The sequence below is a fragment of the Diorhabda sublineata genome, chromosome 6, assembly GCF_026230105.1.
Source record: "Diorhabda sublineata isolate icDioSubl1.1 chromosome 6, icDioSubl1.1, whole genome shotgun sequence".
In the NCBI taxonomy this organism is placed as follows: Eukaryota; Metazoa; Arthropoda; class Insecta; order Coleoptera; family Chrysomelidae; genus Diorhabda; species Diorhabda sublineata.
This window is the reverse complement of record NC_079479.1, coordinates 3,564,987-3,589,815: the sequence shown is the minus strand read 5'-3', so window position 1 is coordinate 3,589,815 and position 24,829 is coordinate 3,564,987. Positions and strand designations below refer to the sequence as shown.

Here is a 24,829-nt window from a genome sequence, read left to right as displayed (position 1 = left end):
AAAAAAACAAGAGAAATTCTAATTATGAGTAGAAAATTATCACATTTATCTATTATAAATTCTTGTTATGATCTGGTATGTGGTTTAGTGACAAGTCGCATAAAATCACAGAGTAATGTGGATGCTTATAGTAGAAATAATTCACCAGAAAAGATCTTCACACATTATACTACAACGACAAATGGCGTGAGCTGAAGATGACCTAAATCATAAAGCCAGAGATCTTGGATACGGTCTATTGTCTTCCCTAGTACAGCAGCAATTGTAAATCACTAGATTGCATACAACATACAATATTTTGGTGTAAATAGAAATAAGCTGGATCAGCAATTGAATCAAGACACCTTCAGTGATAGAACCATAACTTCAAATATGCTTCCAGAGTATCTATAGCATTTACAGTGATAAATATCCCATCAATCGCTTCCTGGAGTCACCTATTTCGACCAATATTTATGTCGAATGTTGTTCAATTTGCTGCATCTTCTCCACAGACTTCAGCAGCGTTTTCTTATTAGATTGAAGTCGCGACCAAATATTGGCGCAATATTAGTGCATAAAAACTGCGTTTAATCACTTAATATGTTTATTAAACTTGAATAAAACATAATTCTAGTGTTGATGGCGGGATTGGATCATGAAGAAATGAAGCTTCGGACTATAATCCGTTTTGCAGAATAACCTGGATAGTTTCACTAAATTTATTCGATTTCTTTTTGAACTCTTCACCATATATCCAATTTTTGACTGACCCAGTTTCTTTCTACTCCCTTTCTCATTCCTCTTAGTCAAATCTGATTGGGTATGTCTGGATTTTCTCAAACTTTGTCCTCTTCAGTTTCGTGAATCTTCTCATTTCTTCATTTTGGATCTGTTGTCTCACAAACATGTTGAGTATTGCTCGATAGGTCATGAAGACATTCAGAAATATAATTTCAGTAACTTATGAAAAAAAATTAGACGCGGCTTTGACCAATCAGTTACCATCCAAAAATTTGATCGATGGTATTTGAAGCGTGGATTTATGTTACGATACATAATTCATGGGAAAGTCGCGTTTTCCTTAATTTTTCGTGACGCCGAGAACTTATCTGTAAATCAAAAAATTCCGATTTGATGTTTTTAGTCGCCTTTCGTATTTCGTAACACTGTTGATAAAAATTGAAATAACAGTATTTTGACGTATAAATCTATTAACTATGTGAAATTCATATCCGTTCGAGATCTGCGTGTGGTGTCATTGATTGTGCTCAATTTCTAGTGTATATTGTTGAAAATGTTAATAAAAAAATGAGATTATGTTCATCAGATGGGTTGTTGTCGTCTTGAAACAATCAATTATTATACTTTCGTGCTTTAATGCCTGCTATAAATTATTAAATACTTTCCAAGCACTTAAACGAAGTTGATTCAGATACTTTGTAAAAAATACGAGTTAATATCAATCAACTTCGCTTTTATCACAAGATAAACTTTAAATTTGGGAGTAATCAAGAACTCTAGGAATCCTGACCTTCTATTAGCAACACAAATAAACAAATAACGAAGCAAAGTTAAGAAAAGAATGTGATGAAGGATAAACTTCTTCTTTGACAGTAAAAGTTTGTTGATATTAGTCATTTGTTCTCGTATTATTATAATTACAATAAATATATTTTTATTTGAAAGACTTCCGCCCAACTTGCGCCCAAACCGCACTAGATTTTACTCTAAAAAAAGCAACGGGTCCGGATGAAATCCACATAGAAATAATAGAAAAGGAAAATTTGTTTTATCACTTTTCCAATTACTACAGGAAGTTGATGCAACAGATAATATTACAAAAGCCTGGCTTACCTCTATATTTATTCCCCTCCCTATGAAATCAATAGCCAAAAAATGCGATGAGTTCAGAATATACCATAAATGTGAAGCCGATCAAAGCGATACCCAATTCGGATTTCGCGAAGGTGTAGGAACAAGGGAAGCACTAACCAGCTTCTTAATACTCTTCCAGGAATGTAGAAACATGAAGAAAGATGTCTATGCCTGTTTCATAGACTACTAGAAATCCTTCGAACGAGTTAATTCTGTCATTACTACTCAATAATGATGCCGAAATTGTCGCCAACCTTCATTGAGTGGAGATGGCACCTGAAGAAGAAGAAGATTCTACTCTGGGTGGGACTGCTACTTCGTTATCAACAGTAAAATACTGGTTAGCAGAGTTTAAACGAGGCCGTACGACTTGCGAAGACCAGCATCGCAGTGGTCGACCAAATTAGGTGACGGATCCAGAAATGTTGAAGAAACTCCACACAATCCAGTACTGGATGATCGACGACTGAAAATGCGCGAGCTAGTAGATATAATAGGCATTTCAAAAAGTGCGGTACATTGCAAATTAACTGAAAATTTGGACATGAGAAAGCTGTGCGCAAGATGCAACGTTTGCTTACAATGGAACAAAAACAGCGTCATGCAGATCCTTCCATCGATTGTTTGGCAATGTTTTACGGAAATAAAGCTGAATTTTTGCACCGTTCCATAATCATGGATGAAACGTGGGTCCGTCACATTTAAAACAATGGATTGAAAAGGGAGAAACGGCTCCAATACAAGACAAGAATCGTTCCATGTACAGGCGTCGGTTTTTTGAGATAATTTCCATTGAACATTTGGAAAAAGGAAAAACTATCAACGGCGAGTATTATGCGAACTTATTGCAACGTTTGAGTGAATAAGACAAGCAAAAACGGTTGCATTTGTCTAAGAGGAAAGTGACAATGCACCAGCTCATAGATCCGTTATTGAATGACCAAAATTGATGGATTAAAGTTTGAATTGCTACCTCATTCACCAGATTTAACCCCCTCTGATTATTTTCTGTTTTCAGACTTAGAAAAATGAATCTGTGGTCAAAAATTTTGCAACAAAGGAGAGGTGATGTCGGCGGTTTATTGCTATTTTGAGGAACTTGTCGACTCTTATTATAAAAAGGATATCAAATTAATTGAACATCACTGGGAAAAGTGTATGGAGTGTTTTTTTCTCAAAATTCTTGCGTTTTCTTTGTTGGGCCAGGTCCTTCTGGGACCATCCTCGTAAGAGGTATTTCAAATACAAATTTTCAAGTCGTTTTCCAACAAAAGACTTGAATACTTTGTATACTCAGAACTAATCTAGTTTTACCCTCTTCCCTTGCGACAAAAGAAAACGAAACATTAATAAAATTGACCGGAAATGACAGCATTAGTTTGAATACATCGATACTTACCTGATGGTTTGTATCCCATTCACAAGTTTCAGTAAATGGATGCGGGAGTAAACTAGAATGAAATAAAAAAAAATCGTAATACTGACATTTTACGACCGAGGCATTCTTTGTAAATTATAGTAAATAGTAAATCTTCATTCTTTCTATTGAATTTTCAGATTTGCTGGACACCTGGAAGTTTTTGTGTAAAAAGAAGATTGAAATTTGTCAAGGTGAAAAAATTATAGATCTGTTAGGAACGAGGTTATCAATTATAAAGGCAAAACTCACTTTCTATTTCATCTTCACCTAATATTCTTAAATATTTTCCTCATTTGAAGCATCTGAAGGTAGTTTTAAAGCTTTGATTCACTACCTGTGAACTTAGAATAGCTTCTAAAAACTATAAATTTCAAATAGAAAAGTAAACATTGACAGGATCGTAGTTCTAAAACTAATACTTTCGTACTGATTATTTTTAATTGAAATAAAAAATTGTAGAATTGTTAAAAACACATGTGTTAGTTTGTATTATTAAAAATAAATCTATTAACGTCTTTTCTGTGATTATTGGAGTGTCACCGCTCATTGGATTAATTATCATGAAATTCAGTAGAGAAAATAATAATCAAGACGAACTTTTAGCAGTTTAATATATCGTTAAATTTATTTATCCCAATTCCTATTTGTTACATTGACTGTGATTAAAAATTGAAAATAAAAACCAAGATACCTGTGGGTTGAACACAAAACTTCATCGAACTTCACTGTCCAATCAATCTCAGCTTTTAAGCGCGTTGCTTTTCTGGTTTGCGAGAGAAATGTCCATTTTAGGCAATCATGGATTGGATTTTTCAAATAGTTGTCACCGAAATATTCTGTCTATACGTAGTACGGTCCATAAGTTCTTAGCCTAACATAGAAAGAAATTTCAGAACGTCTAACTAAACCTTCCATGCCACCATAAACATATGATGCATCTTTACAGTCAAAATGTTGACTCGGCCTTCAGCTTTGCGAACAAAAAATAGTCGGACGGGGCCAAGTAAGGACTATAAGGAGGGTGTTCAATCTCTGTGAAGACACGTTCGTATACAGTAGCCTCGGAAAGCGGAGCAGTGTGAACTGGAACATTTTTACATGAATCAAACGCACACCTCGACTAATTTCTTCCCATCTTACCTAATTTTCTGATGCACCTGCCTTAGTAAGTCAGTGTAAAGGCGGAAAACCACTAGCAACACGCCACGCTAAGCCACGTGTCGAATATGTGTACATTTAATTCAATAAATCTGAGAATTTTGAATATTTCCACGTGGGACGGAGTGTGGTAGTTTGAGTGTCTACGCAATTGAATTAAATGGAAAACCATATGCACTCAAATCAAAAGGATAACCTGGCAATCCCAACAGATTGTAGCCATCAATTTCTATTCGACGTTCTGTGCTGAAAATTCTTTTGTTTTTAGACGTCGCTTCAATTTCTTCCGTTGTTTTCTGGAGTAGTCATCGTCGCAGGACCTCGCGCACGTATGTCATGATACAAAATAATTTGTACCAATTTTGAATTGTTGGAATAATCAATTCGAAACAATAAAAATAAATAAATAATATGATGATAAAAGAAAATAGTGGGATTTCCAATAAGAGGTGTAGGTATTTTGATATTCAAAGAAAAATGCCATTTTTTGATATAAATGATCGTATATTTCATTATAAAAAGGAAGGTATGCGTTAATAATGGAACACAACATCAGCCAAATGGCCGTCACGACTGCGCTTACTGGACCATATCCTTTTCATGAAATTTTCCGTAACCAAATTGCAAAGCGGCTGCCCTATGTCCTCGATAGCCTCACGAATTCCATCTTTGAGGTCTTGAATCGATGCTGGACTGTTGGCGTAGACCTTATTTTTCACGTGGCCCCAAAGGAAAAAGTCGCAAGGTGTTAAATCACAAGATCTCGGTGGCCAATTGTGATCACCTCTTCGAGAGATAACACGGTCCGGAAATTTTTCCCGTGAAAAATCGAGATGGTTTCGTTGCTTGTGTGGCACGTAGCGCCGTCTTGTTGAAAGTAAATGTTGTCCAAATCAATACCATCCAATTCCGGCCATAAGAAATCATTAATCATCTTTCGATAGCGCAATTCATTCACCGTAACTGTTGCTCCAGCCTCATTTTCGAGAAAGTAAGGTCCATTGACACCGCCAGACCATAAACCACACCAAACAATCACGCGTTGAGGATGGAGAGGATTTTCAGCAATAACTCTTGAGTTTTCCGAGCCCCAGATTCGACAATTTTGTTTATTGACGTAACCGCCAAGGTGGAAATGGGCCTCATCAGCTAAGATGATTTTTCGATGAAATTCCGGATCATTTTCAGGCATTTCAAGGACCCAATCAGCAAAGACACGACGTTGTTGATGATCGGTCGGCTTGAGTTCTTGTGTTATCTGAACTTTATAGGCGTTAAGTCTTTATGCAAAATACGGTGTAATGACGTTTGTGGAATGGCTAATTCCGAAGAACGACGAAGAATGGACAAGCCTGGATTTTCTTCAACACTTTGGGCTACAGCAGCAATATTCTCAGTTTTTCTTGAGCGACTTGCACGGGTTTTATTCGTCACATCACTAACTTGTCCCAACAGCTCAAATTTTTCCACCAATTTCTGTATTACGGTCCGAGAAGGTGCTTCACGTCGACCCGAAAATGTTTTAATTTTACGAACCGTCTCTGCCAAACTTTCACCATTTTTATAGTGAATTTTAATAATTTCAATGCATTGTTGAGGCATGGATATAGCACAAAAAATATATTCAAAATAGTTTGTTATTTTAAAAATTTCATACAAATTTTATTTATCTTGTAGAAAATTAAAATTGGCGCAGTCAGTAGGATTCGAGCAAGTTATGGGATATTAATTTTTCCCACAGAAAAAATTCGTTTTAATAAATATTTTTATTGAATCAATTACTAGTTTATTTTTGGAGATATGAACAAAGAATGATGCATGAGAATGAATATACAGGAATAATGAAATGTATCTGCATTTGTTTGTAAATAAGAATTTCTAAGAATGTATAATATTTCTGCTGCGCATTGATGTTTTCTAGATGAGCCACGTATGTAACTTACAAATGTCAGAATGATAAATTGACAACAGCTTTTATGATTTACGATATTTCATCGAACAAGTCAATCTATATTTTGCATGTGGGTTGTCGGTATATAATTCTGCAACAATTTCCATTATCCACGAACTACAATTTAATAATTATAAGCGATAATTTCCTTTTGGGTCGTACCTGAAATATTAATTTAGGGCTAGTTATCCGAATATATAAATAACTATATCTACATGAATGCAATCGAAATTTGTCCGATCAATTTTCAGTTAAAACGGATTGCCACATGAATAAATTACAAATTGTATACACATAGTAATTAACTATGTATATCAAACCTTTATACTGTAGTTTTATATGTTCGATTATCCGAATTTGGAATTTAAATGGTCACACTGAATCATATCAAATTTCTTCGATTTTCTATGAAAGAGATTATACAAAATTATATAAAAGTCATTATCATTTGATTCTTTGTTAAAATAATACAAGAAGTTTCCAAAATTTTCCACAACAATGGATTTTGTCCCTTGACTTGGAGCACCATCCTGGAATTCACATACTCTAGAGGTTTATCATCTTTGGCCTTTTTCTTCTCCTCGTCTTGTATTGTAATGTTTTTTTCATTTATTCACATTTTTCTATTCGTGCAGTGTATTTATAAACACTGCCTCTTAGGTTCTTAAGGTAATTAAACACTTTACACTACACTTAACTAATTTATTTAAATTCTTCGGTTAATTTTCTATTTCATTTCATTCACTTTGACTATTTATTATAAACTAACGCTAAACGAACTCGTTTATATATCCAAACTCTCAAAAGCTCTAGAAAATAAATAATCAAAACAAATAAATAAATAGACCTTCCTAGAAATTGATTCAAAAGGAACAATGTAAACAAATCGTCGGCTGTAATAAAAAAAATATATAAAAAACGAATTTCGGACATAACATATATCAAAAGTTCCGCGCGCCTTTGCCGAATTTTAGAATTTCACTACAATTGGACAGGACCGGCTCCAGAACCCAGTTCGCGGACTTGTTCGTAACAGTATACTTTAACATTTTAACTTAGAAGTTTGTTCTTTGGTAGATTTATATTTGCATAGTAGAATCCAGCTTGTATTCGCTCCTTGGCGGATATTTATCAGACTGCCAAAGTACTTGAAGATTCTGTTTTTAATGTGGTGGAAGTTTTATTAGCTAAAACGATGATATACTTCCATTAACTATGAGTCCGATTCCTCTAACTTTCTCTTCTATGTCTTCGAAAAACACCGCCAGTTCAGTTTTATTTCTGCTATTAATGCTTGCTGATAGACCATCACCTTGCCTCACCTCTTTATTAATCTTGATTGGGTCTTGATTAGTTACCTATTTTCAGCTTTTTAGCCACTTCTGGGTCTTCAAGTGCCTTTGTTACTTTGAATCAAACATAGTTTACTAATTCAACACAATATTTTGGTTATATTTGTGAGGAAAATTCTTCAGTTTCATACCTGTACCTCATAAAGTTGATTCTGAAACTGATACATCATCTAAAGAAGTGAAAGACATTCCTGTATTGAAAATGCCTTTTTATGTAACCCGATTTAAACAACTTGGTGCTTGGATTAGATATTTCCAAAATTATATCGGAGCTTTCCTCATCTTGACCCAAAGGTGCTGGCTACTGGCATTACTTTTATAAATGAATATGATATGGATTTGCTTCTGGAAATATGATTCTACTTAGTGGAGACTTGTACCAGTCGAAAAGAATATTGCACGTGGTACTTTTACACGACGGAAATCAATTTTCTTTTTTGACTGTAGGTCATTCTATACTTCCGGTAGAAAGTTACGAAAATTTAGTTTCAATTTGAACATTACATAAAATGTAAATACATCAATTCTTCTTTTGAAACCACATCTTTGATTAAAAAAGTTATAATCATTCTCATACGAAAGTAGTTATGAAACTTCGTTCTTCTCATTTCAAACTTATTTTCTGATGTTGGTGGACTGAAGAGTGTACAAAGTCGTTGTTTCCTAACGAGTTGCGCAAAAGCTTTTACTAATTAACTCTCCATCTCTGGATGTTTCTCTCCCTAAGCTCTTCCCTCCACTATTTTGTTGGTGTATCTTTTTTCCTTCTGCCCTCTGGTATCTTCCATGCAAGAACCTGTCTTCATCCACTCGTTCTAAGTGACCTATCCATAGTAATATTTTTGTCTTTATAAACGCGCTGATTGGTGCCTCTTTGAAAAGTATATAAACTTCATGGTTTGATCTTCTCTCCCATCCTAACTATATCTCCTTTCTACCAAAAATTCTTATCAATATTTCTCAATAGCTCTATTTGTCATTATCCAAGTTTCACAGGCGTATGTAGGGTGGGTCTCAACTTATAAATTCGTAGATATGTCTTTCGATGTTAATATTCTTCTTAGGCTGCCTGTACAGTTGTTAATTTTGGCATTTTTTAGTGCGATTTCCTTTTCTTCTTGGCATTTATCTATTAGTACACCCAAATACATGAAATTTTCTACTTCAATCCAAATCTCTTAGCGTTCCATTATGTTTATGTACTTTAAAATTTTTTTGTCTTACTTCCACATTTATTTTTTATTTCCATTAAGTGTAGGTCAAGCTTTCTTCTGTTGGTTGCCATCAATGCCACATCATCGGCATGATCTAAGCCTTGGAGACTTCTGTTGATATTGGTTCTTCGTATTACACCTTCCAAAGCTAGATTAAATATTACAATTGATAGGGGGTCCCCTTAGATTAATGTATTTTAATAAAAATCTATCGCTTGATTATGTCTGTTATATCTACCGTATAATTTCAATAGCGATGAACGAAATTACCCACGAAGGCAATTTAAAAACGGTTTTTTTAAAAACTAATTTGTTATCTACCCCTCAAATAATCTTATTACGTATTATGTTCACAAAACTACCATAATTTTTTGATCGTTATTTAATTCTTCAAGACATTTTAAAATAATTATAGTCATTTTTATGAGAGCCAAGAAAATTTGACTTAATGGATTTATAAACGTCGAGGCATTCGGTGAATGTCGATAAATACTTTTCTTGTACGGTTTTTAATGAAAATAAAAAACAAAAGAGTCTCGAGTGTCTAAAAATTCAAACCAATTAGGTTTTGCCTTCGAGCTGAAGACATTAATGAGTAGTGAGCAAGAACTATACCACAATATAAATGCTGATTTTTTAAAAGAAATCTAATTTCTACGATTCTATATTCAAATAGGTTTAATAAACAGACAATTCAATATACTATTCCGACAAAACATCTCCACGGGTTGTCGAAATAACTTAACGTCGTAATACAAATTCATCTATAGAGGTCGACATAAGTCAGGCAACGCTTATAAGTCTCGAAATGCTGTCGAAAAAGATTAAAACGAAGCATGTTCGTATCACAGACAGTTGTGTCTGTGTCAGGCACTTTCGAGTTTACTGTCCACGTCTTCTCCACGCACTTGGTACCTCGGATGCAGGCAGAATGATCCGCAGTTCTAGCACTCCATTTTGTGGGTTAGACGAAGCAACTCTCGAGTTGAACGTTACGGTCAATCGACGTGTACTGGAACGACCAGAATCCTCAAGTCTTAATTGAAGAAGAATTAAACCTGCTTGGAGTGTGTGTGTGTGGGTAGGCAAGTATCCATGCGAAATATCTTGTGAGTTTGTACTTTTTTGAAGGTTACACCCTGTGATTTCTTCCTGCGGATTCTTCTCAAGGACCAAGGAAGAGAATCACGCAGAATCTTTCCCGACCACTGAACTGCAATTGAAGAATGATTTGAAACTTCGCTAGACCTGCATCTCCGTTGAGAAACGTTGCCGTGAATGCTTTGATCAAGATGAGCATCAATTTGAATGCTTACAGTAACACTTTTTGGAATATTTTATTGAATAAATTCGTTTTAAGGCTGCATTTTTTCTCTCAATGCAAATTCGTTGTCTGATTCATACACCGACCTCTGAATGAATCTGAATTGTCTTCAACCACCTTATTCGCTTCAGTTAGTATAGAAATAAGCTATAGATATCGATTTTGAGCAGGCATATGACACAATAGATGGAAATTAAATGTCTATTATCTACCAGATTAGTGTTAATCTTGTCAACATGATATTAGATAATTCATACAGAAGAGTAATGTGAAACAGAACTGGATCTGAAAAATTTAGAGCTCTCTAAATATTAAGCAACAGGAATTATTTTCCCACACTGTAAATGAGAAGAGGCTAGATTGGGAGCAAACCAAGAGAAAGGAAAGTTGTACTAATACAGAATGTGATTGATAGTAAACAATAAATAGCGAGAGAGAAGTGGAAATATAGAAAGCAAAAATTTGGGAATGCAAAAATACTTGGAAGCAACAGTGACCAATAAACATACGATAGTTATTGAGAAGAAGAGAGGGAGAAGCACCAATCAAAAGCTAAAGAATCTTCATGAATACCTATCAATTGCAAGTTTCATGAAATTAAAAAGGGAAAGGATAAAGAGGAAGGCCAGAAAAAGTGGTTGGATGTAGTGTTTGAAGATAAATGGTGGCCAGAGCTGCAGCCTGTAGAGAACAACTCTAACTTAAAGGCCAATGAGAATAAACTAAGTCAGAGTAGCAGTTCTTCTCTTCTGGATTCCATCCCATGCTAGAATCACTGGCACCAAAATTGTATATCACCATGCCAGAGAAGCTATCACTAATAATACTCCAAGTACAATCCAAGCGAGCAATTTTCCATTAAGTATATGTATATCAATTCAATATTCAATCAAAAATAGTGGTAGTTATTTATAGTTCATATAATTATTGTACAAGGTGTGGCCATAAAGTAACGGGACTAACGTTGCCACATGCTGTTTAGCATGAAGCTTAATGTTTTGAATACGATGTCTAACGTGTCTGCAGACAAACCAGTGTAGCCGTAGCATTCTTTTGTATATCACAAGATATTTGGAAAAATTGCAACTGAAACTTATAATTTATTCAAACAAATGTATAGCAATGAATAGTTGTTGCGGCTGTATTTTTGAGTGGTGTCAACGTTTTTAAGACGGCCGTGATGATGATTAAGATGATTGTTAAATATATAGGAATAGACGACTAGTTTTACATGGAAATATTATTGAACAACAAGAATCTCGCAAAAATATTTGTATCGACACTTTGGAAGCAACTGATTATGGCTCAAACTTATTAGAAAAGGTAACTTGTAACTAATTAAAACTTCATTAAACAATATTTTCAATATATAAAAGCCGTGAATAAAAAAGCGGGCGCGTGTTCTGAAGGAATTGATAGAAAAAAACTTCCTGGACTGTTTCGAACAATGGAAGATTCGCCTGGAGCGATGTAGGTATAGAGGAAGGTTATATATTGAAGGTAATAATAAGTGTACATAATATCAAATTAAAATAATTTATATTGACAGTTTAGTTATTTAATATCCGCACCTTGTATTTCGTATTTCTTATATTCGATTGTTAACAAGAAAATTGATCGTTTTTAATTTGTAAGTTTAAAAAAAGATCACATGATATATAATGTAAATTTTCGTGATGTTTATATGCATATTAGCATCGAGTAGGTACTTTAAAAATATACAGCGAGTGTTATTACAAGAAAATTAAGGTAAAAGAAGAAAATTAAATTCTGTCTGTCTAGACCTAAAAAAACATTTTGTAAAATTTGTAAAAACATGTTAAAGAAAAAGATAATGCAAATGTTCTAATACCCGACAATCTGCAGAGGTAATTTTTTTTACATTTGCATACCGTTTTACTAAAATTTATTCAAATGAACTGTAAATATATTCCTGCAAATAATGGCATTTTGAGAAAGTTTCGGGTCCATTCCATCGCCTTGAAAACTATTCAAATTATCGAACTAGTAAAAACAGTGGCTCGGTTTATAAAGTTTTCGGAATCTACTTTAATGAAACTGACTGATTTCAAATTGATAAAAAGCTAGCTCTCTATCAAAATGTACAATGTTTGAATTATATAACAAAAATATCTGAAAAATTCATAAAAAGTATTATTCATTTCGTTATAATAATCGTCATTCTGTTATTAACAAAAATAAATCGTTACTACTATGGTGAGTAATTACTATAATTTAACATTTTTTTGACTAAACGTTGAAATTTAACATCGAGATAATGATTGGACAACGTATAAATGAACAATTTTCAGTTACCGAGAAAAATCTGTACCGAAATAACGACCAAGTAGAAACTATACAAAGTTTTACTATATCAATAAGCAAATTCATATTAGCATTCAAATTAGAAACAAAAAAACCAAAATACAAACTATAACGATGAAATATGGGGGCAAAAATACATTTTAGGTTTGAAGACGCCAGGTTGTTTAGTTTTTGTTTGGTAGCCATCAATAATAAACGTTTTTAGTGAATTTGTAAACATGGAAAAAATTGATTATCGTTATGTTATACAATACTTTTATTTGAAATGCATTAGCCCAACCAATATAAAAGCTAAACTAGATTCTACTTTGGCTGAGAGTGTTGCTTCGTTATCAATAGTAAGAGGGGCCACTCACTGGCAACTTTTTAATCACAAACATAGAACACATTATTTTATACCACCATGAAGAGTTTTTTTGAGGTACATTATATGGGGAACGAATGGAGTGAGTTTCGGTTATAGATTCAGAGAATTTTGAGTCGCGAAAATCCCGTTTCGATCACCGCGTAATCGTCTTCAGACATCAAGAAAAGAATACTACTACTTTGACTATTTTATCTACTATGTATCTTTGACTGTTTATCAAAACTTTTGTTATTTGGGGGCATGCATCTTTTGGGTTCAGAAGGTTTAATACCAATCAAAGAAGAGGTGTTTGGCGGTTATTTTAGTTATTTGAAGAAACGACAATGTTATTCAGATGATACTTCAGTATCCAGTAAATAGACCAATAATAACCCTCCTGAGGACCTTTTGAAACCAGTTGGTAAAATAAGAAAGAAATATCTTCGGACGTTTGTCTCGTACTCACTCATGAAATAGTCGTTTTGAAACACCATTTATAATAGATCGCACAATGAATTATTACATCCAGTTCAATATTTTCGGTTTGGCAACTAAATAATCGCTACAGGTTCCAGTCTGAAGGCAACTCAATTGTTGCCGGGCAACTTAATAGTTTCCGGTACAAAATAAAATACACATGATCATACCTGAGACCGTCCACTGGCTATTAAAAGTAGCTCGTGATTTCCCAATTTGATTTGTTTGTGTTGTGCTGATTAATGGGTGGATCCAAAATTTTTTACGATCTTTTCTTTTTTAATAGAAAAGCACAAACGAAATCCATTTTGAAACTGCTGTAGCAACTATTTAGTTGCCAGTGTGCGCTTGGAACAGCAGCGGAAAACTTTTGGTTGCGGCTACCCTAAAATATTGAATAGCAGAGTTTAAATGCTGAAGAAAATATAAAAATCCTCAAAGCGGTACTGGATGATCGTCGACTGAAAGTGCGCGAGTTAGCAGACAAAATAGGCATTTCAAAAAGTGCAATACATCACATATTAACTGAAAATTTGGACATGAGAAAGCTGTGCGCAAGACGGATGCCGCGTTTGCATACAACGGAACAAAAACAGCGTCATGAAGATGTTTCCATCGACTTTTTAGAGCAATATTTCACAGAATTTTTGCTCCGTTTCACAACCATGGATGAAACGTGAGGCTATAACTTCACAACCGAAACAAAGAACAATCAAAATCGGCTCCAAAAAACGTAAAAACCATTCCAGTTAAGGCGTCGGTTTTTTGGGATGCGTGCGGGATAATTTCCATTGAATATCTTGATAAGGGAAAAGCTATCAACGTCGACTATTATGTGAACTTATTGCAACGTTTAAGCGAAGAAATTAAGACAATGCATCAGCTCTCACGTCCGTTATTATGAAGGCCAAAATAATGAATTGAAGTTTGAACTATTACCTCATGGAATTTTGTTTGTATGATCACGAAAGAGCTGCTGTATTTTTTATGATATTATAAATGTTCCTCTTCCAATTTTCTTGTATTACAACGTTGCCATTCTACAATTGTAGATACTTTAAAATTTTATAGTGTAATTTTTCAAAAAAAAACCTCTACTCCAACTTGAACCCTGTATATTTCTCATAAATATGAATATGAAGGAATTCAACGTATACAGTAATTTAGACACACCTATTTTAAGGAAAATAGATACGAAAAGAGATGTAGGCCTGTGTTTTTTTATAAATTTCTTATAATTCTTATAATTTTTTATAAGTTTCTACATCTCATTATTCATGCTTTACTTCATGAACGCATTTTAGTTTTAGGAATAGTTTTTTATTGTAAAGAAACTATCTCGAAGCCGGCGATAATAAAGAGAAGTTTTTCGCATTGATTCTTATCTGTTCTATTGCAGCTTTCGAAAAAAACATGCCTTGTTCTTCGTCTCCATACACTCTTAAAAGAGTCCAACTACTTGACAGGAACTGAGCTTGCTAATTACCTCTTTATGTCGTACGAGAATTCTTTATTCGACCAGAGTAGTTTTTGTATTGAAAAAAGAAGACACCGAACGCGAACACTATAAATTGAATCATTTTGTTTCAATTAATTTGACTACTTTATTCAAAAAAAGTCACTGTTTTTATTTTACATAAATCACGGATATACGTGGAAGATATAGAACTCATAAAAGGGGATGAATTAAGAATGTTGTTCACGCCAGAATTAATTCAAAACTCATGAAAACTGGCAACGCTGTCCGACCAACCGACTACTGAGCGAATGGAAGAAATGAGATAATATAATAAGTTCTGTTGTTAAAGCTATGTAAAAATTTTCTTACAAATAAATGTTAATGTGAACGTGTTAATAATAACTATAATACAAAAAATGGTCCTTCGAGCCGGATTATAAACAAAACCAGTGAAAATTCGCAATAAACAATATATTATTAACAACTATAACCCAAAAACAATTTACCACGTGCTGCAAGCAACTATCAACGAGTGCAAAGTGATCGACCAAACAAGTAGTCGATACAATATCACGGCGACCAGACATCAACTCAACTGGCCGACTAGTTCAATTGCAAGAATCAGGCAGTTCGACCGAAATCAGAGTGAGTTTGTTCCAAATTATTTATTTCCGAATTTTTCTTTCCATTTGCGATTTCAAAGCTTCTCTGTTTGTGCTTGAACAATTTGACAATATAAAATGGCAGAACTTGGCAAACTAATAAAGAAAAGAGGTGTAATTAAAGCTCAGTTAACTATTTTCACAAAAGCGGTAAATGAATTTGCAACTATATCTAATTTAAGCCAAACAGAAGTTACAAAATTAAAAGATAGGTTACGTGATGCCGAAAATTATCTTGACGAATTCAAATCATATCAATTAGAAATAGAGTTACAGGATGATATAAATTTAGATGAGCAATTAATCGAACGAGAGAGATTTGAAAATTCATATTATGATGCAATCGCTGTTGCTAAAAACATTTTACAAAGCTACAATAATCACGATAATGATACAAATCTTAGCGTGATTTCAGACAAAGCTTGTTGTAAAAACGAGGGTATAAAGCTTCCGGATATATCACTTCCTAAATTCAGTGGAAACTTTGAAGATTGGTTAGAATTCAGGGACACATATAAAAGCCTTATTCATGATAGTAAAAAATTAGATAATATTCAAAAATTTTATTACTTGCGAAGTGCACTAGGAGGAACAGCAGCGGCGTCCATTTCCAAAATCAAATATACGGCCGACAATTATGAAGTGGCATGGGCCACAATTTCAAAAAGATTTGACAATACTAAAAAATTAATATATGAACATATTAGAGCTATTTTTTCATTAGAAAATATACAAAAACCGACAGCTGAAAAACTACAAAATTTAGCTGACGATATTCACAAACATTTGGGATCTATTGAACAATTGGGGCAAAATATAACTAATTGGGATCCTCTACTAATTTTTTGGATTACTAATAAATTAGATACTAGCTCAAACCTTGAATGGGAAAGGGAAAATAGAGATCAGGAAGAATTGCCAAAGTTAGATAAATTCCTATAATTTTTACAAAAACGTTCCAATTTTCTTAATATGTTAGAATCAAAGAACAGTCTCAGTTTAAATAAATCAGATTCAAAATTTAGTAATGAGGAAAATAAATTCAATAAACAAAGTAGAGTAAGGTCATTGACCTCAAGTACATATACATGCTCCTATTGCAAGAAAGAGCATTCAATATATCGTTGTGCAGAGTTTCTCGGATTAACAATAACACAAAAAAAAAGATTTTGTCAAAAAATCAAATCTTTGCCATAACTGTTTGCGTTCGGGTCACTCTGTCAAACAGTGTAAATTAGGGCCTTGCAAAGTGTGTAAAGCTTGGCACAATACAATTTTGCATGAAAAACTCGAGATAGCGGACAACGCGAGCTCAAGTTCCGCAGCACTAAGCAGTGGCGTAGTGGTACCAGCGGCGGGGCAGGTGCTATTATCTACCGCCTGTTTACTCATTTCAGACAATTTCAATAATTTTCACAAAGCAAGAGCGTTATTAGATTGTGGTTCTCAAACTTCCTTTATAACGGAGGATTTGCAAAAGCGTTTGAATATTGCGACACATAAAACAGATCTTTCAATTTTCGGAATTTCAAACAATATTTCAAAGGTCAGTAAAAGGTGTAAGGTTTCATTTAAATCTATACATACCAATTTTAAAGCGCATGGCAATTGTTATATTCTAAAAGAGATTACAAGTGTGATGCCGTGTTGTCGAATCAACACGCAATCTTGGGCGATTCCAGGTGATCTAAAGCTAGCTGATCCACAATTCAATATTCCCGGACCAGTAGACATGCTCATTGGCGCGGACCTATTTTGGACAATTTTAAGCAATAACAAAATTTCGTTAGGAAAAAATATGCCGCTATTAATTGATACAGTGCTAGATTGGGTTGTATCTGGGCAAATAAGTACTAACAACGTTGAAAAGGCTTCTTGTAATTTAAGTATAAACCAGGAATTATTAAATTCAATAGCCAAATTTTGGGAAATCGAGGAAATATCTAGCACGCGACAACTTTCTCCAGATGAACAATTTTGCGAGGACAATTTCATCAAAACTACTACCAGAGACGCGAACGGACGTTTTACAGTCACTATACCTTTGAAGCAACAACCTTCTAGTTTAGGTGAGTCGAAAGCTCAAGCCGAAAAACGTTTCTATGCATTAGAACGAAAATTCAGGAGAGATCCAATGCTGCACAGCAGATATATACAATTTATGAACGAGTATAAAGAGCTAGGCCATATGACAATTTGTAACGGCAATGATTCAAGCTTCGAATATTTCATGCCGCATCACGGAGTTTTGAGAGAAGAGAGTTTGACCACAAAACTACGGGTAGTTTTCGATGCATCAGCGCCCTCTAGCAACGGTCTATCCTTCAACAATATTCAAGTCATTGGACCCGTTTTACAAGACGATTTACTATCAATAGTCTTAAGGTTTAGGAAATATAACTATGTAGTTTCGGCAGACATAGTTAAAATGTACCGGCAAATTTCAATAACGCCCGAGCAAAGGCATTTGCAAAAAATTGTATGGCGCGAAAATCCGAGTGATAACCTGGAAGTCTACCAGCTAAATACCGTTACATACGGGCAAGCCTCTGCCAGTTATCTTGCAATACGCTGTTTAGCTAAACTCGCTGAGGATATTCAAGAAATGAACCCGGAAATAGCCGAAATCATTAAGCACGACTTTTATGTAGATGACCTGTTAACAGGTGCACCTACACTTGAGCATGCGCAATACATATGTAAAGCGATAAGTGACACTCTTAAATCGGGATGTTTCGCACTCCGAAAATGGTGCTCTAACGACACCAACGCGCTCAAAAATATAAGTTCAAATGATTTAAAATCCGATATACTAGAATTTGCGCATGATGGCAAAACAAAAACATTAGGCTTGATATGGGTTTGCAATAACGACAAGCTTCAATATAAAATTCATACCAATCCTATAGGTACAAAGGTCACAAAACGCACAATTTTATCTACTATATCAAAAATATTCGACATCCTTGGTTTACTAAGCCCATGTACTATTATCGCAAAAATGACAAAGCAAAGGTGGCACCTATAAGAACAATACCAATCCCGCGGTTGGAATTATGCGCAGCATTGCTTCTAGCCCGCCTAACAGATAAAGCTAAAACTGCTTTGAAAATTCAATTCAAATCTTTCACACTTTGGTCGGACTCAACTATAACTCTAGCTTGGGTACGCACAAGCCCGAATCTGCTAAAAACATTCACGGCCCATAGAGTGGCAGAAATTCAGTCTCTCACTAAACACGCCGATTGGAGGCACATCCCCACCCACGATAATCCAGCAGATATTGCTTCAAGGGGAATATATCCTAGTCAAATTTTAAACTCTGATTTGTGGTGGCGCGGCCCTACTTGGCTAGCTAAGGACCCAAGTTTTTGGCCCAATGACAAGCTGGAGGTGCTTCATGATTTACCTGAACTTAAATCCAGTCTTCTGACCAATGTTGCGCCCCCTACTCTGAGTTTTCCCTTTGAACGTTTTTCAAATTTCTCAAGAATGCAACGAACAATGGCATACATTTTACGATTTAAGGATAATTGTCTTCAGAGAAATCGCAGAAGAGGCGGTTCTCTTACAGTACAGGAGTTAAGTGATTCTCTAAAATGTCTCATTCGAATTTGTCAATCTCAATCGTATTCTACCGAAATTGAAACATTGAAAAATAACAAGCCTTTGAGCTCCCATAGTAATCTATTAAGTCTTAGTCCCTTTCTAGAACCCGATGGTTTGCTACGCGTAGGAGGGCGACTAAAACATTCAAATTACTCCTTTGACAAAAGGCATCCAATTTTGATCAATTCAAAGCATCATTTTTCAAAGCTACTATTTTTACAAGAACATGAACGCCTATTGCATGGCGGCCCTCAGCTGCTCTTAAGCACTATAAGAGAAAATTACTGGGTTATATCCGGTAGAAATCTTGCACGAAAGACTGTTAAGAATTGTGTGAAATGCTTCAAATTCAATGCTAAAACCATACAGCCAATTATGGCCAACTTACCGCGCGATAGAACTAATCCTTCTAGTGCATTTTCAATAGTGGGAGTTGATTACGCGGGGCCATTTATGATTAACGATAAGAAAGGTAGAGGTTGTCGTTTAAGTAAATGTTATATTGGCGTATTTATTTGTTTATCAACTAAAGCAGTCCATTTGGAATTGATTTCTAGCCTTTCTTCAGAATCATTTATTCAAGCGCTATATCGTTTTGTCTCTAGACGAGGCAAACCATCAAAAATATTGTCCGACAATGGAACAAGCTTCGTCGGGGCACAGCGAGAGCTAAAGGATTTTCTAAAACATGGCAGCAACACTATAATCGAGAAATGTAGCTCTCAGAATATAGAGTGGAGTTTTATACCACCCTACTCTCCTCATTTCGGAGGTTTGTGGGAAGCAGCTGTCAAAAGCGTAAAGCATCATTTAAGGCGCGTTTTGACCCAAGTTCATTTATCATTTGAAGAATTTGCCACAGTTCTCGCACAAATCGAGGCGATTTTGAATTCGCGTCCTTTATGCCCACTGAGCTCTGATCCCAACGATTTTGGACCTCTTACCCCAGCTCACTTCTTGATTGGAAGACCAATAATTGCAGCACCTGATCAAGATGTCACCGACATAAAAATGAATCGACTTTCCAGATTTCAGCTCGTACAACAATTAGCACAGCACTTCTGGAACAGATGGAAATCTGAGTACATTGCGGAGCTCCAAAGACGCACCAAATGGAAGTCCAACCAAGGCCATCTAGTAGAAGATTCTCTCGTTTTAGTGAAAGGCGAGAACACTATGCCCACTCAGTGGTTATTAGGTAGAATCAGCAAGCTCCATAGAGGCCCTGACGGTATCGCTAGGGTCGCTTCTATAAGAACTCCCTCTGGAGAAATCATCAAAAGAAGCTTTCAAAAAATCTGCCCCCTTCCAGTTGACCTTTGAAAGCCATCCTTATGCTTTCAACGCGGGGAGTATGTTCACGCCAGAATTAATTCAAAACTCATGAAAACTGGCAACGCTGTCCGACCAACCGACTACTGAGCGAATGGAAGAAATGAGATAATATAATAAGTTCTGTTGTTAAAGCTATGTAAAAATTTTCTTACAAATAAATGTTAATGTGAACGTGTTAATAATAACTATAATACAAATGTTTCTCCAAGTGATGAATAATTTTGCTCAAAAATATAAATATAAAAGATTTATCATAAATTTCGAATTCCAGAATCAATATCATCTTAGATCGAATGATGAAGACAATGACGATGATCTATAGGATGAAGACAATGACAGTTTAATGTAATATAAAGATCCGATTTGCAATAGAAATGCAAAAAACAATCACATTGAAGTAGCGAAAAAGAGAGGATTCTATAGAGGAAACACTAACTCAAGTGATTGAAGCATCAAGAATACTGTGATGAATACACAAAGCAAGAGAAGAATGACAGAATAAGAGCAGCTAAGATGAAACTACTGAGAACAATAAGGAAATGATTCTAAGATATAGAATGGAGAAGTCGTGACATTGGAGGAAACGGAAAGACCATTCGGCAAACCACTGAAAAAATGGTAAGAAAACTGGACCTCATAGTTTCAAAAAGAACTTAAGTAAAGACTGAATATTTTGAATTGAACAAAACAAGGTCCTATTAGAAGAAGAAATAGGCTTGGAAGCTAAGTGCAAACTATGAAGAAAATGTTGTGTTCATTAGAAATCCTAAACCTGAGTGTCCTCGAGAAAAGTATAGTATAAACTTCTTTCATACTTCATACTATTACTTTGACTTGAATCTGTTTCTTTTCATTATTGCTTACCTCTTTGCTATATAAGCCTATAGCTATTTGTTCTTTTGTTTCATTAAAGCTCAAATTTAGGTTAGGGCACAAACTAACTTTAGCATGAGGATATACTGAAATGTTTTGTTGTGGAGATTGTACTGCATCTTTTTCCACAAATTAGTTTTGTTTTCTGTAAAAATAAATGTCTCCTGAAAAGCAGTTTTAAACTGTTTCCAGTCTCTCAACTCTTCCGTTCTACAAGAAAACCAAAATTTCGCATCCCCTTCTAAACTGCTTTTTGCTGCCTGAAAAAAACTTCAGGCCAATTGTGTAAAGTCGCAGTCGTTTCCAATTGATTAAGCCATAATTTAGCTGTTTTAATGTCGTTTTCACCACTGAATTTGTCAATTGTTTTGGATAAATCGAGCATAATACTAAAATTTTCAATTTTGTCTCTACTGGAGGGCGTAGCCCTACTGTTTTGTATTTGTAACATCTGTAGCATCTGGGCATTTTGTTTAATTAACATGTTTACTAGCTTTAACATGTCAGTACTTCCCCGATTAGTTTGATTTACATTTTGAGCGTTTACTCGGTCACTTTGGTCGAGTCTAGATTCGAAAAAAAAAATCATAATCGTCCTAATTTTCCATAATATCATAAGATTATTCAAATATCACGTAAATAAAGTTGGGTTATGTATCGCAACAAACCGAAAATCTATCGAAATAACTAGTCCATAATCTTTTTCTAGGGCTTTCCAGGACTTTTTCAAAATGATCTTCATTATTATTGGGTTAACATGTATCTGACGAAAGTCTCGATCCGTGTTAGCAACCTAACCTCTCAAAATTCCCTTTATAGAGCGCGAAATTCGAATTAAAATATAAAAATGCTTACTTTAGAAAATATTCTATTTCTTAAAAAGTATTTATTTTTTATTTATTTCGGTTAAGTTTTTACATTGTTACCTAACTACGTTAAAAATTAAAAGCATCGTCAACACGACCAACACTTTCAAACCATTTTTGTTGTACATTTCTCGGTATCATAATAAAACTTTATCAGGTGTTTTAGTCGTGGTATTTTTACATCCTGACACAAAATATGATTTATATACAATTTTCAAGCTTAATTTAAAACTTATTTTAGAATGACCGAGTCAATAATGTGTTCATTTTATTCCAATGATGTCACGCAATATGGCGGCCTTACTGAAATGTTTAAGCTACCTACAAAATTTTTGAATTCTCAATAATGTTTTCCTCTCGGATATAAACTATCCAAAACTATTACACAAAAAATAGATTTCGAGAAATGACTTACAAAGATTATTAAATTGGGATCAATAATTTTAAACCTTTTTCGTCATATATTCTTTCTGGATACTATTTAATCATGTCTCATTTTCCGCAATGACGAAACGAAACATTATTAATAGGAGGATTGTTATAAAAAGCGACACGAGCTAGTAATTCTAAACTCCAATTCATCATCCGAGATTATTAATTATATCATTCAACAAATCACTGATTATACCAGTACAATAAAGTCATTATTTTCAGTCGTAGTCATATAACGGTTATTTGTTAGTAGATAAAGTAAGTGGTCTAGTATTGAAAAAAGTAGGTGAACAAATGAAATGATCAACGACTAACATTTAAAAGAAAATTATAGTAAGCCAGATTTTTTCCACTATAATTAAGCTTGATATCGAGGAAAAATATATTTTTCACATTCATGGGATGACAATTCACTGTCACTAGAATTGCCTGAAAAAGTCTACCTTCTAATATGATCAGATGTTATTGGGAAAATTCAGGGAAGACAAAACAATTGATTGATTGAACCATTAAAATGTTACTTAAAATATGAAGGCCTCTTTGATGTGCATCTATAATTCTACTAAATCTAAAACCCAGCCAAATTTAGGCAGAAGAACTCGAAAAGCAAAGAATCAAATTAATTATCAGTCTAATGCAGTCATGTCAAAGATACGGCCCGCGGGCCACTTCTGGCCCCTGGGCTGTATGAATAAAGCCCGCGATCGCAATGCGTCACATAAATAAGAATCATGTTTTTTAGAGCTTTTAGACTTTATTCGATTCCTCTACGGATGTTTATAAGTAATTTCAACAGCGCGTACCTAGACAAGCGAAATAGAAAGACAGTATCGCCATCTATTAACAGCAAGCGGAAATATCCAATTATTTTTGATGAGAACGATAGAGTCTACACTAGAACCTTCCTTAACCATATAAAACGAGTGCGTCGGCGCGACGTGAGTCAGTTGAGTCGAGTAATCGAGGCGATACGGTTTGAGAAGGATTTTAATTGTACTGCGAAGTAATTATTGTGAAGGTATTGTGCTTTTGTATGTGTCTTGCGCGCGCTATATACATAATTGTTGTGTGGAGTTCCATAATTGTTATGATTTTGTCATAATGTCACAAAAACGTAAAGTTGATAGTTTGATTTGTAATCGAACAGTTGCTGTTTATAAGTAGCTTAATTTGAAGAAACACTATGATATGAATCATTGTTACACTGAAAAAATAAAAATCGACACATTGTCATCTTTAATATCTAAACTTGAAGATCAACAATCGATATTTACTAAAGCTAATACAGAGAGCGAAGATACCCTGAAAGAAAGTTTTATTGTTGCATTAGAAATCGCGAAAAGATCAAAACCTTTCAGTTGAAAGTTGCCGATCTTTCATTTCCATCTCAATAAATCAAAATATTTCGCTCCCAAGAAACACTGTTGATTCAAAAATATGATTTACCTCAAAATTTGGTTCTTCAATTGAAGGAGAAAATTAAGGAATTTACAAACTTTTCACTGGCTGTTGATGAAAGCACTGATACTGTTGATACAACTCAACTTGCTGTTTTTATTAGAAGCATTAACAGTAACTTTGAAATAACTGAAGATCTATTAAATTGAGCTCTATTGACAGGTACTACAACAGCAAATGATATTTTATTCTTTCTGCAATTGAGTATTTGATAGCGGAATGAACTCGATTGGAATATTCTTAGGAATATACAACTACGGGTGGCGCTCCTGCCATGGCTGGCAAACATTCGGGCGTTGTAACTAAATTAAAACAGAAAACATCAGGGAATTTTGTGGGATTTCACATTTGAAAATGGATCATATCATGCAACCTATAATTAAAATTGTAAATTTTATAAGGAACAGAGGATTAAACCACCGACAGTTGTCCCTTATTTCATGTTAGAAAAAGGCAAACCAATTGATTATGACAATAACAGGTGGATTGATTGTGCCTTTTTGGTAGATATTACTAAACACTTGACTGATCTGAATATAAAGTTACAGGATAAAAATCTGATCGTCACTCAAATGTATTCATATTTCAAGCCTTTGAAACAAAGTTGAGGCTGTGCAAAATCAGGTAAAAAATCAAACTTTGAACCAAAAAACATTGGATGAATATCATCAACTTTTTCAAAATTTGGTTACGTATTTCTACAATCGTTTT

The 24,829-nt window shown here is 34.5% G+C and overlaps 1 protein-coding gene across 1 annotated transcript; it reads left to right on the top strand.

Moving 5' to 3' along the window:
- The first annotated feature begins 15,623 nt into the window (after window positions 1-15,623).
- LOC130445135 (uncharacterized) lies at window positions 15,624-20,477 on the top strand. Its single transcript, XM_056780658.1, has 3 exons — window positions 15,624-16,080; window positions 17,336-18,454; window positions 18,610-20,477. The coding sequence occupies exons 1-3, from the start codon at window positions 15,624-15,626 to the stop codon at window positions 20,475-20,477; spliced, it is 3,444 nt and encodes a 1,147-aa protein (XP_056636636.1).
- The last annotated feature ends 4,352 nt before the right edge of the window (window positions 20,478-24,829 follow it).

Coding starts and splice junctions, on each gene's coding strand:
- LOC130445135 (XM_056780658.1), top strand. CDS start 15,624: ATGGCAGAACTTGGCAAACTAATAAAGAAAAGAGGTGTAATTAAAGCT. Junction 16,081..17,335: donor TAAAAGCCTTATTCATGATA/GTAAAAAATTAG, acceptor AAATTTCGTTAG/GAAAAAATATGCCGCTATTA. Junction 18,455..18,609: donor AATTCATACCAATCCTATAG/GTACAAAGGTCA, acceptor AATTATGCGCAG/CATTGCTTCTAGCCCGCCTA.